Here is a 16425-nt window from a genome sequence, read left to right as displayed (position 1 = left end):
AGTAACAAAGTTCCCATAACAGATTCAAAGCAGGAGCCACCCTTTAGAAGGCAGTTGCCATGCAGGGAAGGTAACATGACAGGTATATGATCATAGAGACATAAATGACAAATTATGATAAGGACATCAATAATCCAATTGTGTCAAACTCCATGGTTTCAATTCTCCAGAGCATTGATAAGGTATTTTGTGTGTGTGGTTTCACTTCATGGAAATTTTCACTGCCTGAATTTTAGTTTGAAGTTTAGATGTGAATAAACATCAAAGCTCAGAAAGTTAGCTGTAACTGCTGTTAAAAGTTTCTTATGTGCAGTTTCCAGAGATGCTGATAAGTACCACTGTCAGCAGAAAAGCCTGTTAGCATTTCCAGCATTTGAGATCAATGGTGTTGCAGCTACCTTTTCAATTGTCTTATCACAAGCATTTACAATGAGTGCAGATTTGCAGCAGTTACAAGCGGCTGATTGCAGTGAGAAAGAACGGCCTCTGATGCAAAGTTCACTGAAGCCAAGGAAAAGGTTCATTGACTCCCTGGATCATGGAATCATGCCTGTGTTATACTAGTTGCTGAGCTATTTTTGTAGCTAAAAACCAAAAAGAGCTATTTAAAGGAAATAAGGGGGTTGTTCTGATTTTTGCGAATTGCAATGAATATTTCTGTGAAATTTTTACAAATTGAAAATGTCGCAATAAAATATAATGAAACTCTAATCTTAAATTTTTCTCCTTCACTTCCTTTTCCCAAAGATGGTATTTTCAGAGTTTTGCTCAAAAATAGAAACAGTGAAGAAAAGAAAATCTTGAACTTTTTTTTCTTGGTAGAAAATTAACAACTTGAAAAAATCTGGTAAAAATTATTATTGTTAAAACCCTGTGAAAATCTCATCTTTGAACTTTGTTTTACTTGAAAGTAACCATAATGCTGATGATTTTGCCAGGCAAATCACAGCAGAAGAGGTTAAATCCTTTAGGTTGCTGATATAAGCAATGTATCCACCATGGCAATTCTAGAATGTTCAGGATTGTTTTCTCTTCTATCTTCCCTTTTCCCCATCCTTCAGAGTCCTAATACCTGATGTGCAGAAACTTGTGGATGAGAGCATGCCAAGGGAGAGGAGCAGCCATAGACAGGTCTCAGGAGGTTATGCCTACACTGAGTACCATCCAATGGAAGAGGTAAAGAGGAACCTAAGTCTGCTTGTGTACTTTGCTGTTTTCTGTTCTGTAAATGTCACAGCAGGCAACTCTGTGTTTGCAGAAAGCTCAGCTGAAGTCAAACCTCTTTAATGAGGTGGACCTCTTTCTGACTTTCTTCTTTAAAGAATCAGTCCTTACTCTTTGACTTAAATCCTAGCCTAGTTGAATTGAATATGGATTTGCCATTGATTTTGATTAAATCCTCAATTCTTTACTGAACAAAATATAAATTCTTTGTGTGAAATAGCTGCACTGTTTTGCAGATAATATTCTGTGGTTCATTTGCTTTGCTACCTTTCTACCTACCTTGTCATTCTTTAGTATTTATTAAGTCCCAGTTTGTTTGATGCTGAGTCAAATGACTATTGTGGTGTTTGGAATTCCACTGAGGAAGAAGAGGTGAACAGTGTAAGATCTTTAGAAAGATGTCATTTCAGGGCAGGTTTTTGACTCTTTAGGAGAAAAAAATGTCATGGGGTAGGCAGTGATGGTTTCTTAGTGCCATGTTTCATGCACCAGTTGGCAAACCTGGAGAAAAGCAGAGCATAGTGGTGATTCTTTCTCCTAGCTGCATAATAAAAGTGAGAGAACAGAGACAACCCTCACATATGTTTTTCTTGAGCTACCCATTGAGGATGACTGCTGCTGACTCAGATGTGGAAAATCAGTGCTAACAGGGAAGAGACTGCAATACTATTTTGAAGAGTTGATGGTGTAGCTTCTTGTCTGGTGCACTCAACAAGATGATGCCCAATAGGATGGGCGTGTTGAATGAGATCCAGAATGGAGTATCCATTGCTATATTGCAGAAATGTTCTCTTTTAACACCCAGTGACATATGGCCATGCCTTTGCACAGAGGCATGTGAAACACCTTCCATGCCTGTAAGTGAATGACAGACTGAAATAAATTCTGAGGGAAATATTGCTTGTCCAAAAAAAAGAAAATGCTTTAAGCTGGAAATGGAAGTGGGGAAGAGAAGGAAACTCCTACTTTGGACCAAGAATTCTTTGCAACTATTTCAGATTTATCAGTGGATGACTCAGATTCAGAAGAACAACAGTGAGCTGGTGACTCAGCACTTCCTGGGGAAGACATTTGAGAATCGAGCAATGTATTACCTACAGGTAAGGGAGGAAATTTCCCTTAATAATAGAATATATCTTAACAAAAAAAGTACTCAGGAGAAGGCAGGATTCAGATGTTTCCTAAGATAGCATTCATCCCAATTCACTGAACAGGAGATGGTTTTACTCCTCCACATTATGGTAAGATTTGCCAACTCTCACAGACACTATCATTATGAGCTTGCTATTGCTATTATGTACTGAAAAAAACAAATTTAACTGAAGCCTTGTTTAGAAATACAAATCAATCTAAAACTAGCTTGGCAACAGCGGTGTGTGAGGATAAAGACTTTTGGTTTGTTATTTTTATTACTTTTTACAGCAGATAGCCTTTCTGCTAGCAATATTCCATGACTTTTTTTTAAATTGGACACACTGGCAAAACCCATAGTCTTAATATTTGGGTTAGTTATTGTCTAATTGTATAGTTATTTGTATTTGTATTTGTATTGTATAGTTATTTGTTCCTATCACTGAGTAGGTAGATTCCCTACCTTTTTGTTATTCCCTTTCTAAAAAAATAATTTAAAAATCTTCAACTAGGAGCAAGCACTCCTGTGAATGAAGAATACAAATGAAAAAGGAAAAAATTGAACTGTTCTATTAACTGTTCTATTGACACTCCTGCTCAAGAAATGCTTTAAAACTCATGCCTTGTGATATTATAGAGATGGGGTTATTTGGAAAAAGAGCTGGTCATAAAGATGTATGTAGTAGTAGTAGTAGTAGTAATAATAATAATAATAATAATAATAATAATAATAATAATAATAGTACTTTAGATGGCTCAATGGCATATCAAGGCACATCTTTTACTTTTTTGTTTTACATTAAGCTATTTTATTGTAATGTAACAGTTTTTAAATTATCATATTTACGTTCTCTCAGATCAGCCAACCATCAAATGAACCCAAAAAGATAATTTGGATGGACTGTGGGATTCATGCCAGAGAATGGATCTCTCCAGCCTTCTGTCAGTGGTTTGTAAAAGAAGTGAGTCCTTACTCTTCCATTTAAATAATAAGAAAACCATATCACTTTTGACACTTCAGTTCTCTTTCCTATTGTGGTACCAAGAATTATGCTTTTCTGTTAAAATGTGATTTGAAAAATTACAGTACAGATGTCTGTGGAGACCAAAGTCCAAATCATGGTTTGAAATATGGGACAATATTGATGCGCCAGTTTGTCCACCTGAATATCTCCAAAGCCTTCCAGAACTTGGTAAATCCTCTCCTTTTCCCACAGTGCTGTTGGATCAAGCCTCTCTGCACCAAAAATCACAGTCCTCCTGAAATAAAGAAACCCTAATCTATGATATAGCAATGTTCCATGTGTATAGAAAGTACCTGGCCCACTGGAGATCAAGTAAATGTTGGGTTCCATGGTGATATCCAGGAGTGAGTGATCACTTGATGATAGTTCTAAACTAGCTCTTTTCAGTGATTACCACTAAATTCTCTGCCCAGTGCTCTGTATTTTTTCTTTTCAGATTCTTCAAAATTACAAAACTGACCCAAAGATAAGTAGATTTCTGCAGAATTTAGACCTCTATGTCTTGCCAGTTCTCAATATTGATGGCTACATCTATTCCTGGGAAAAAGTAAGTAGTGAAAATCCAGGAACTAGGCTGAAAGTTAGATGTGCCCAGCATGTATTGTTATTTTAGAGAGGGTCATAGCAATTATACTTAAAATTATATTTAAAATTATACTTAAACAAAAAACAGCTATACTCACTAAATCCTCTCATGGCAGAGAGATTTTGTTTCTTCTGGCAAATCAGTGATCACTTGAGACAGCAGAGCTAAATATTCCTAGCGAATGTCATGAGACTTGCAAAGACAAAACCACAATTGTTTTTGGGTTTCTGGGGATGGGATTACTTCTTTGATAACAGCTCAAGGCCTGGTTAATGGACTTAAGTATGTCTGGAAGAGTCATTCATTCCTCATAAAAGATGCCAAGTAGCAGATGGGTTTTAGCACCTTTGCACAGGACAGGAGGAGACTTGGTCAAATATCAGGCTATTTGGCTATGAAATAGGTGTGCCTTCCCAAATAATCATCCTTTTCTGATATGGAGAATAATTCAAAATATTGGTCTTCAGCCATTCTCACCATGCTTCCAGGCCCCTGTGCCCAGCAGAAGCATCTTTTTAATGCAGGACCTTTGGGTGGCCCATGGCTACCACCATGAGGACTGGGCTGCCTCCCAGCTTGCTCCCCAGCAGGTGTGGGGTGTATCAAACACTGCACTTGGATGCACAGATAATTCAGCTGGGAAGCTCACACAGGCAGCACAGTGAGGTCTGCAAAGAACCACATATAGCCATGAGTATAGCAGGGAACTAAGGAGGAGTAGTAAGATCAGCTAACAAAAATTGAATTAGTCTTCCTGAATTTCAAATATACTATTGTCTCTTATTGCTCACAATGCCAAGTTTTGCTTAGAGTGCCACACTGCACAAAAGCAGTTGAGAACTACAGAAAAAGCATTTAAAAAAAAAGTAAAGAGGGTCAGAAGGCTTATTTCAGGTGCACACAGGTTTGTGATGACAACCTGGCTGTAGTAGATGAACCATTCTGTCACTGAGTTTTATCACCTTGCACATGGAGTTGTATTCTTACAATACCAGGGTTAGTTAGAATGCAGAGATCAAAAATAAAGTAGTGTAAATACTACTAATATAACCACTGGGCCATATCTATCACTGAGCTTTTATTATGTAACGGAAGTTACTTTTCTTCAGGAGCGTTTGTGGAGGAAAAACCGTTCTCCATATGGGAATGGCACCTGCTATGGCACAGATCTGAACCGAAACTTCAATTCATCCTGGGGCAGTAAGTTTGAAGTAGTTCATATCATGAACACAAAAGTAAAGCAAGAGTAATAACTAGTTTCTGAAATAAAATATAGTCCTATAAGAAAGGAATATTCTTTGTGTTGTCATCAAGGCATATGTAAAAATAAAATCCTGTTTTTTCAGAATAATAACTCATTGACTTTCAACCAGTACTTATTTTTGTGAGCAGAAAATTTCTCTTATCTAACTATACCTCTAACTCACTACAGGAGCAAGCATCAGCTCTAGGCAGGCATGTTAGGAGTTAGTCACTTAACAGTCAGTATTTACATTTGCCATGAGTTTCAAGGAGCCTCCGAAGCTTTCCTGGTGTGTGGTGCACTGTGATGGTGTCAGAGTGTTTTCATTGCAGACATCATGTAAATGTGCAATAAATATTTCAGTCTTGTACCAAATCTTAGTTGCTACCTACTGAATGCAATGCTAAAGTCCCACTGAGCTGTCTAGTCCCCTACCCACAGAAACACATGCCTTAACACCACAACGTAAATTTCCCAGTTCCCTCTGAACCAGTGTTCTATATTTCTCCATTGATTCAGCGTTTGTATTACTCCCCAGGTGTTGGTGTATCTTTTAACTGCAGCAGTGAGGTCTTCTGTGGATCTGGGCCAGAATCAGAGCCTGAGACAAGAGCTGTGGCTCAGTTTATCAAAAGCAAGAAGAGTGACATTTTGTGTTATTTAACAATTCACTCCTATGGACAGCTCATCCTCACTCCATATGGTTCCACAACTAAACCTCCAAGTAACAACGAAGAACTGGTAGGGCAAAACATTAATCTTCTACTTTTCTAGAAAGCAAGTACAAGCAGTAGCATGTGGTGCAACTTTACTTGCACTCTTGCCTTTCCTTCAGAGAAGCTGGGCTTGTTCAGGGACTTGGATCCCAGTTACTACTTCTCTGTTCAGCATCAGTAAGGTTTATTTGCCTCAGAAATCCTAATTCTTCATCTTAAAACAGGAAAACTGAACTACTACAGATAGGGTTAATGCACAGCAAGGTAAGTGGAGAAGAATGCCAACTTCTGCTGCATACAAGAATGAATTTGCACTTTAGGATGCCAACATATTATACACATATGGTTATCATGATTGTGTCCAGCAAGGGTCCAAACATGCTCTCAGAGAAATGGGAGCAAAGTAAGCACCTGTTTCTTGGTTACTTCTTCCCTCAGTTTCTGAGTGTTCTGATTTAAGTTCACTTAATGTGTGTATTTATGAAGATTCCAGGAGCTGGAGCACTAGTCAAGACAGTGAGGGATATGGGTTTGGACTTCATATGAGTCATTGAAGAAGTCATTTACTTTGTTTATGGATCAGTTTCTAAGGATGGTGGGCTACAGAGTCTATGGCAATAAAACGAGTAAGAGGTCAATCATTGCTGCAGTCAGTACCAGTGTGTTATACAGCACAGACTCCAAAATATTCTCCAAAATACAGGCTCTAGCTTTACAGTAAAGCAAATAACATCTCCACCTAGTAGCAGAGTAATCTCTAAAATTTTAACACAATTTGCATTACAAACAATCAAGAACAATTCGTCCAAATGTTTCTAATGGGTTCCTCTAAAGACCTGAAGGAATATCAAAACTTAAAGCTGATCATATGTAAATGTAGAGCTGAAAGTGACAAAAATTTTGGTCCACTTCAAGTAATTGCCAAAGGTACTGCCACTGATACCAATGCTGTTCCTATTCTGAATTTCCAGATGCAAGTTGCAAAGGAAGCAGCTGCTGCATTGACAGCAAAGTATGGGACCAGCTATAGAGTAGGATCAACTGCTTTAATTCTATGTAAGTTTTTTCATGTTTCGCTTTGAATGCTCTGTGTTTCAAAGAACTGTTGTGTCACATCCATTAGCAAGTACTGTTTTGCTGAGTTTCTACTTTGAGTAATATTTAAAGGGCTAGTTTGGTGCAACATGTCAGCAGCAGTCATTTGAATACAAGATAACTCTGGAAGTTATAATGCTTACTGCAAGAATGAACAAAGCATTGATCAGAAGCTAGTTCCTACATGGATTCCTCACAGATCCATCACAGGGGACAGAAGGAGACTGGTGATAGATCATCCTGATCCTGCTGAAGTCAGCAACAAAACTCCTACTTGTCTTCACTGGAATCAAGCAAGAATTAAAATCCCAATCAGGTCTACAGTTACTCCATCAGCCATTATCACATGGCAGCTGCTTGCAATTCTGTGTGAAATATATCGGTTTCAGCCCTGTTCCTAATAGACTGGATGGCCACATCACGAACACATCATAGCTAATATGAGTTGACAGCCTTTGCAAAGAGGATTGAGGGCCATAGAGACTGCCTAGTAAACCAAATATTTTCCCAGTAAGCAATAAGTCACGCTAGTCAGTGAGAACAGTAAGTAGTTGGCTCCAGAACCCATGCAGTTTGCATATTCCAGTGCCTGTCTCTACCCGTCCCCAAGCGCCAGTCCCTGAGTCACAGGCTGCATGAGCAATGTGCTGTAAGTGTAATGCAACCTGCCTGTGCTTAGGGCTGCATTTTGCCAGGGTTTGTACCTATACTGAATACATAAGAAAAACAATCCACAAGGAAGATGAACAGAGATGGAGGGAGAAGCCAGAAATTTTTCAGATTTGACCAAAATTATTCTTAAAAAAATAAAAATAAATTCTAGCCGGTATTCATGTAGAAAATGAAGTACAAGAACAGATAAATGTCCAGTCCATCCTGTACCCCACACTAGTCACAGTAAAATGCTAAAAACACAGAATCCCTGAAACTCATCTCCTGTTATAGTACAATACCATGTTATGAAGAACTGTGTCAGTTAGGAAACTCCAGGGGAGACTTTTAGTATAGCTAAGAATTACAGCACCTAGAAACTGTTCTCTGTGTCACAGTGATATATGGTTACTGCTTAGTTCAGGGATTCTGGTATAAACTTGTATTAACTATAACGAGAAGTATTTTCAAAGAACCATGCTTAATACAAATATCTCCTCTCTATTTTTAAATTCACAGACAGTAACTCAGGCTCCTCACGGGACTGGGCCCACACTATTGGCATTCCGCTGTCTTACACATTTGAACTGCGAGACACGGGTACTCATGGATTTGTTCTCCCTCCTAACCAAATCCAGCCCACGTGTGAGGAGACTATGTTGGCTGTGACAACTATCATAGACTATGTTGATAAGAAGTACTTCCCAGGTGGAGATGTGGTGCTGACCTCCAGCAGCTTGGGCCTGAGCCTTTGCCTGAGTATTGTATTTATATTGACCGTTTCTTAAAAACCGTTTAGAGAACCCAGCAAGAGACTCCCATGAAAAATACAATTTCCCCTCAAAAATAAAAAAAGTTACATCAGCAAAGGAACTTAATGTCAAGTATTTCAATAATCGTAAAAATTATCATCCCATATAATATAAGGACTTGTGATTTGATAGCTATGTTTTTGGAAGAAGGAAAAGATAAAGAGGAGTGGCAACTTCCCAGGCTTCACTTGCTGGCTCTGCTAATTCTTTAAGCGACCTTAAAACATTCATTCATGACAAGTACCCTTGGGTACAGAGCACCATTACTCCCTGGATCTTTGGAGCATGTTTTCGGGGTCTTGCTTAGGCCTGTGCAGCCCTTCTGTCAGCCACAGTCCTGATCTCACAATTTTCCTTACTGCCTGAATCTGTAGACTTCTCTGTGTTATTGGCTTTAGCAGGATGCCTATGAGATTTAAAAGTTCTGAAATCCCACTACAGAAAATTGGATGGCTTCCTTATCCTCTGCTTTCCTTCCCTAAACTGCCACACTGGGATTTGCTAGAAAATACAGGGCCTCAAAAGCTGGTGAAATGTCATGATCAGGAAACCATCTACAACAGCCTGGAACAAGCTAAAGAGTTTAATTGGTGCAAGCATGTAGGGACAGAGAAGTTTGGCCCTGTCTCTTAGGTGCACTCAGATTACTGAAGACAGAAGGTGCCCAAATCCTCCAAAAATTTGAAAGGGAAAGGGAAAAGAAAGATAAGGATGGGGTGCTATTCCTACAGAGGAGACCAGAGTGTTACTTTTTTGCATTTTCAACTTCCAGAATTGATTGGTGGTGACAATTATCCTCCTTAATTTAGACTCCTGAGAGATTTCATCACAGATTGTACATAACTAAAGTCTATTTACAAGGTTTCTTTCTTACCAACCACCTTAATCCTTTGGAGCTGACTGTACAGAAATGGGCCCAGTTGTCTGTTTTCCAACATTTGGGAGAGCCTGCAGCCTTCAGGGAATTGCCTGGGATCCTCATGCAAAGCTGGAAGCTCAGTGGAGTGCCAGAGGAAAGGAAATATTTCAGCCCATTTAGCAGGGACTCTCCAACTGAGCCACTCAAAAAGGAATGCCAAGGTAAGAGCCTCTGTGTTGTCACAGCCAACCCCAGAGGGTGCAGGGCATTCACTGAAACAGAGAAGGGCTATTTTAACCTGTACTCTGCTTTTGAATCCAGGATCCAATATCCCAGAAATATGTCCACCAGGCTTGGCTACTACAGATAACAGATGGGGAGTTTTGTTGTGATAGAAAATGAAGAATCCAGAGAATAGGAAAAAAAAAGTATGAAATGTCTGCTTTTCTTAGCAAATGTCAAGATAGTGCTTGAAAATTTCAAGAGTGCTAACCAGAGATTTTTCAACAAAATATTTCCAGCTTTGGGGAAGAGAATGCTGTCCAATTCTCTTCCAGTGTTGCCAAGAGAAGGATTTGTATTACTTTACTGTAGTATGGTTAAAAAACCCCACAATATAAGATACAACCTTGCAGTAATTTTTCCAAAGCACATCCTATTATCATTTTGTCTGCATTATTAGCTGACAAATCTCAGCTTCTGTGTTTATTGTCCACAGATTATTACCAATTGATGTAACTAAATCTGCCTAACTCCTGCAGGTTCCCCAGAGCATTGTCTTTCCAGACCAACCACTCATTTACAGTAAGACCCGTCTGTTGCTGGGCACTGGAGCAGGTGTCACTAATTAGCATCTTTCCCCACAGAAGCTGCATTCCCTAAACCTCTGTTTAGTTTAGGATGTGACTTGTAAGTCTTTATGTTTGTATTTATATATTCTGTTTTTGGAAATGTAAGAAACCAGACAAGTCCATCTGGCCCATGACTGTGAGCTATCTTTAAGCAAGTGAGGTTTGACCACAAGTGTTCCATAGCCATTTGCTGGTGAGGTGCATTGAAGGTCCCCAGTGCCACCAGCAGCAGATGGCAGTGTCCTCTGGGAAACGATGCCCACATGCTGACCTTGTCAAAGCCAGCCCAACCTGGGTTGCCACAAAACACTTTCCATATCTAACCCATGACTACAGTGGTAGAAAAATGCTGCCAGTCAGGGCTTCTTTTCTGGATTCAGAGACATTGAACAGCTTCTGTGCCTAGAGCCAGAGAGGAAGCGAGCTGGTTTTGCTGATTGTGGGTATCTTTTTGATAGAAACGTTTATCACTAAAAGATACAAGCAGGTGTGTCCTAAAGTTAATTAGCAGGCTTCTGTGGAATGGCTCAGTCCCTCACTAGCTCTTCTTGTTGTAATAACATCCATTAGGCATAGAAAGATACCTCTGAACATGGCTCTGAAGCAAGAGGATATGGGGGGATTCTACCTCCAGCATTGCCAGCATTCAAGAATCACAGAAGTGAAGAGGAAGTCTCTGCCAGGAAAAAAAAAAGGCAATAATCATTACCTAAAAGAATGTCTGATCATTATGCAGATAGACTGATACAGCTCCTTGCTCTTTTAGCAATGGGTCACCCGCTTTGCACAGGGAAACCACAAATCAATGTTTTGTGGAAGCAGCACCTTGCCCCCACTGACACTGCAGAACAGACATCCTGCAAGCAGTGCTTACAGCCCGTCTTAGGAACTATCACTGCACAAGCAAGGCAGAATCACTAAAAGGCCAAAACTGCAGCAAACTGATGTTAAAAATTTTACATGGGATCTATATTTCACATACCCTCCCAGTTTGCTGACTTCTCTGTGTATCTGTTGAGCTTGTACAAGAGTGACGTGTATGGCTGACAAAAATCACTGCAGAGACGGTGTATTTTATCAGCTGTGTTTTGCAAAGGAAAATTTTAAACAAAAATGTAGTGTGGCTGTCTCTGCTGAAATTCCCCTTACTTCATGAATCCTGACTTTCTCTCCTCTGCATTCCTTTGTTGCCTTCTCTGGCCCTTGACAGTTTTACTTTATATGAAATATGGAAAGAGCTTCATTCTGGTCTCTTGATTATTAGTGGAAGCACAGCATTATCCTACTAAGACTATAGTAGGACTTTAGATTCACCCATGTAAACATATGTGAAACAAAAATTTGTCATGGAGAACTAGAATATTTGTCTATTCATTGTAATTTCTCCCTGTGATTTTACCAAGATCCATGCTCCTTCCCCTTTTTCTCACCGTTAAATACCTGTATTGTGCCTGCTTTATTATATAATCAGTACTGTGAAGGTTTAATTACTTTTGGTCATTCAGGTTATTGAAAGGGCAATTCCACTTAGGAGTAATAGTGTTCTATATCATCCTTGTTAACATTTTGTCTCTAGTACAAAAATAAAGATTGACAAAAGGACCATCGGTGACCTCATTACATTTCACACAAGGAGCTCCTCTCTCTGCTATTTTTTCCTCTATGCTATGTTAATTTCATACAGTCCTCAGGCTCTAACAAGTTAGCAACACTGCCCTCATTAGGGAAAGTGAACATATCACAAGGGAACTATATTATTAAATGAATGTGTGTAGCCTCATTTCTTAGAGCATCACATGACAGAAGAGCAAAAACCTACAGTTTTGAGAGGATGGTAGAAAACACCCCTAGCAGATCACCTGCTGGGGATGCATTTGCAATTCAAGTTGTTACTTCCTGATAAGCTGCTTATGTTCCAAATATCACTCTTTTGTGCAGATTCTATTCCGAGTGAAAAACTCTCAGACTTAAATATCTGCATATGAAAACTGGGAGGAGTCTTAACCAGAAGAAACCTGCTCAGAAACACAGAATGTTCTCAGTATGTTCCAGACAATTTTCCAAACATAGTCTGGAGGCCTACTTCAGACAGAAAGGTCAAGCTCTGATTGAAAATTAAAGTATCCTGAGCTGGTTTTGGGCTCCCTTTAGCCAGAAAGCTGTAGGTACACGTGATCCTGGTAAGCTTTATCTCATTGCCCATGTCTTCTTTTGTCTTCACCTAGAGCTGGGTTTCCTTGACTGGGAATGTCTGGGATGTCCAGTTGTATCATACACAAAAACAACAGCAGAACCCATTGCTTTATTGAGACATGCTGTTCTAATAATTTCCTTCTCATAAATGGCTGGCTAAGGCTGCTTTGTTTTCATTATCACTAAGCTGAGAGGCTACAAATAATAGGTTAAAATTACCAGGGATTGTGATTGGGCATCAGGGTTAGTAAACTTGGGTACTCTTAATGAAGATCTTGTCTAGAATACATTTTATATTTATTGTATCTGTCTTCCAACAAATCTGTATGATCCTTGTTGGTATAAAATACCAAGAAATAATTTGATAACAACCTATCATCACTTGCTCCTGCCTGCCAAATCTCGTAGGGTCTGTTTATGTGCATGGTAGGCATTCACAAAACCCACTTCTTTTCTGAAAGCTGGCAAACAATATGAGTGCACTATTCAGAAGTGGCAAGCGGAAAGAGTAAGTGCAATGTCATCATCACAGCTTTTCATTCACCTCAGTACTCTGACCTAAGTCACATCCCATCACAGCTGCACTCTGTTTTGTGGAAATACCTCAAATGAAGGCAACGTAATTTAGGTGGTTAAGATTGCATAGTATCACCTGCAATGGAAACTTCCTAGAGGATGGATAGCATTTGTGAAAATGTTGGATATTTATTGTGCTGACAAAGGTGTAAGTACCCTGGCTTCAGCAGTGGGAATGAGAAAATGGATAGGTCACAGATGGACTAATCATGCCACTTTCCTAGCTTTAGCTTCTTCTGCATGAGTGTCTAGAAAAGACAGCCCTTGTTTTCAAAATGCAAACTCTTCCTGTTCTCAAACACCCATACAGCTTTACCTAAGAGAGTTCTGAGGAGGAAAAGGATTACTGATAAATGTTACTTATCTCTGATTAGTGAGGTACAGGACGGAAGAAGGATAAAATTAATGAGGGAGATACTGAGCACAAGCAATAACCAGACAGCAAGGAGCACACAAATAGGCAACACACTCCGTGATAATTAGGTGTAAAAGTCTATTTACCAGAGACACATAACAGAAGTTCACATCCTGAGACTGCAGTGCAGGCCTTTATGTCATGTACTGCTCGTGCCAGGGCAGGTCAATCAAAATACAGCAAGTATTCCCCATCCGTTGCCACCACCTAACACACAAAAAATGTATGTTTGTGTTTTATGTCTGTGTTCCTAGCTTCTAAACACAAAAGAGAAATTAATTTATCTATGAAAAGGCCACTTTACTCCAAATTTTATCTTCTCACTTCAGTCACTGTTCCTGCAAATTCTTTAGATTTGCCTCTTGGGACTTTTTTCCCCCCAAACTACCCAGTTAAAAACAAATGAAAGAGATTTTTTTATTCAGGTTTTGTGGGGGCTTATGCTTTTGCTTCTGCTTGAAAAATGAGTCTTCACTTGGAGTCCCTTGTGGTTGACCACCTGTGATACAGGAATTGCTTGTGGATTCATTGGTGTTTGCTTCAGCAGTTACCTGTGACACTGGCCTGAACCAATCATGGTGTGATTGTGAAAACATTTAAAGGGACCATTATCTAGATGTAGAAATCTGGGAAAGCCAGCTTGGTGTCAAACAGCTCACTAGGAAATATTATAAAAGGGTCATACACAGGGATAACAAACCATCCCACACCAGAAGAATGTAATTCCACTGGGGACATGACTGCACAAGACTGCGCAGCCAAAATGCATTGCTTGGCATTGCTCCCATCTCAGAGACAGGTATTAAGCTATTTGTGCATGGACAAATCTATCTTGATGTATTTTGTTTACTATCTAGAAAATCCCATTCATTTCAGAAACTTGTTAGTGTCCTAAATTCCAAAAATATTATCCAAGAATATTCTTAGCATCCAAGCAACTGGGAATCAATAGCAGTCTTGAAGAGCAAGGTTAAGAATAAAGTTTAATAGCAGTTAATCATGGAAAGCAATCGAAACCATTTTTTCATATAATTTGGAGTGCCAAATTTAAAGGATTTTTGAATGGTAAGGGCATCTCCATCATGATGATCATGTGTCTTATTGAGTAGGACCAGAGTATTATTCACTTTTTGTGACCCTGACTTATCAAGGACATGCTGGGCAAACAGCCAAGGTACTACAAGCTCCATAACAATAAATCATACTTAAAGTTTACATGATGGCTATGCCAGTTGGAGGAAGGCTAGACCTTCCAGCTCTGGTAACTGCTTGACTTAGTATTTTTTTAAGTGCATAAGAAACATTATAAAGTAAAGCATATATCTTGCAGGTAGGAGAGAAGTCATGCAAGGTAATCAGCAAAGAAGTAGCAGAATGATGAAGTGAAGAAGCAGTGAATCCAAAAGCAGTTCGGACACATTATTTTTAGGGAAAAAAGTCAGGAAAACCCTTATGGCTTCATCTGCATATAGGACTGTCATTGTGTGTGCCAGCAGAACAGATAAAAAGATTGATAGGAGTCCTGTTCTATTTAAAGGCCATGGAAATGTATGGAATCAAACAAATTAGAAATGGAAAATGGAATTCTATCTGTCTCCTAGGATTGCTCTCTGGGGTGCATTCCTGGGTGTGGTTGTTTAGTTGAGTCAATAAAAACCTCAAGCTTTCCTCTTCTATGTTCTCTTTTCAGCTGTGGAGTTGTACCTTTGCCCTTCAGTTTTCAACGTTTTCCAATGTGTATGACTCTGTTCAGCAGATACAGTTTTCATATATATACTTGCTTCGTTCAGCAGGGTTTACTTGTCTTAGTCACTTCTGTGGATCTCATGGACTTCCAAAGGTCCAGGACAGCCACTGGCTTCACCTGTTGATTATCTTGTGACACACAGTGTCCCATGGATTAAAAAAAATAGTTCTAGAAACTGTCACTTCCATTAGACTATATGGACAAGATGGATAATGAAGGTTTTTTCAGTAGTAATACATAGGTTTTGTCCAGGCTACTAGCAATCTGATATTTGTCTACTGTATGCTTTCTTTAAAATATCAGCAGAAAATTGAGTTCTTCAACTATCTGCCAAGGAAAATCAGGAACTCCATTTGAGTGCTCTAACTAAGCTAGCTGTTGAGACAATGCTTATTCTAGCCCTACACCTACTGATGTAGGGTCACTCAAATTGGGCAGTCTGGTCAGCCCCATTGATGCTACTCTTCAGTCCAGGTGAAGGTCCTCTTAGAGGATCTATGCTTATGCAAAAGCAACCAGAAAAGAACAAGTTATTTATTTTCTGAATCAGCTAACATGGCACTTTACCATGCTGTAAACTTTCAGGGATAGACACCATTTATTTTACTACCCTGTACATGAAATACAACATCTACTGCAGAACTATTTTTGGGTTCTGTTTGAACAGCAAAAGTATTTTTTAATGACTTCAGTACCTCCAGTGAGGCCAACACAGTGAAGCCCACATGTCTACTGAAAGTGTTACTCTTCATAGAAAGTGAAACTATTCAACAAAGCACATGTGAACTGAAGGGAAAGAGATCCCACTTGCATAAGGCACCTGGCAAGATGGACCATAGAGCACAGAATGGGCCCTACTCACAGCCCTGTATTCAAACTGAGACACAGAGCTTTAAAATTAAAAAGGGTTTCAAAGGAAATCCAAGCTCAGATCTACTCTGAAAATACATAGCATCCTGGAGCTAATCAATATTTTCTGCCTATCACATTTCTTCCACAAAGTATTTTTAATAATGTAGTGCAAATTTCTCATTCTGCTTTTCTAAAGAAAAAAACATGAAAAGCATTTGATAGAATGTTTAACAGGTATATCAGTGAAATAAACCTACTTAAAGGTCATTTTTTTTGAGAGACCTTGGATTTCTATATGCAGTGCAGCAGGTTTTACTTACAGGACTGAACCCAAATGTTGACATGGTGCCATCATATTCTTTCAGATTACTGACTCCACCCCTTTGTCAGCTTAAAACACACAAATACTTGAGAGAATCCCACCAGCAGCATTACTATGATGCTGTGTC

General features: G+C 39.2%; 1 protein-coding gene and 1 long non-coding RNA gene across 2 annotated transcripts in view; one reads left to right on the top strand and one right to left on the bottom strand.

Moving 5' to 3' along the window:
* The window catches only part of CPO (carboxypeptidase O), a 23957-nt gene extending 12161 nt beyond the window's left edge, over positions 1-11796 (top strand). Inside the window, exons 5-12 of the mRNA XM_023930861.2 lie at positions 1062-1176; positions 2223-2324; positions 3213-3317; positions 3817-3927; positions 5076-5166; positions 5748-5950; positions 6897-6981; positions 8191-11796. Of these exons, the coding sequence (XP_023786629.2) occupies positions 1062-1176; positions 2223-2324; positions 3213-3317; positions 3817-3927; positions 5076-5166; positions 5748-5950; positions 6897-6981; positions 8191-8459 (1081 nt within the window). The 3' untranslated portion in view covers positions 8460-11796. The remainder of the gene's footprint in view (positions 1-1061; positions 1177-2222; positions 2325-3212; positions 3318-3816; positions 3928-5075; positions 5167-5747; positions 5951-6896; positions 6982-8190) is intronic.
* Positions 1-16425, bottom strand: part of LOC147652217 (uncharacterized) — a 26289-nt gene extending 9864 nt beyond the window's left edge. Inside the window, exons 1-3 of the long non-coding RNA XR_015289161.1 lie at positions 16297-16425; positions 13464-13584; positions 10778-10869 (exon numbers count right to left, since the gene is read on the bottom strand). This is a non-coding gene — a long non-coding RNA (uncharacterized LOC147652217). The remainder of the gene's footprint in view (positions 1-10777; positions 10870-13463; positions 13585-16296) is intronic.

The sequence above is a fragment of the Cyanistes caeruleus genome, chromosome 7, assembly GCF_971803275.1.
Source record: "Cyanistes caeruleus chromosome 7, bCyaCae1.hap1.1, whole genome shotgun sequence".
NCBI lineage: Eukaryota > Metazoa > Chordata > Aves > Passeriformes > Paridae > Cyanistes > Cyanistes caeruleus.
This window is presented reverse-complemented; position numbering and strand designations above follow the sequence as displayed.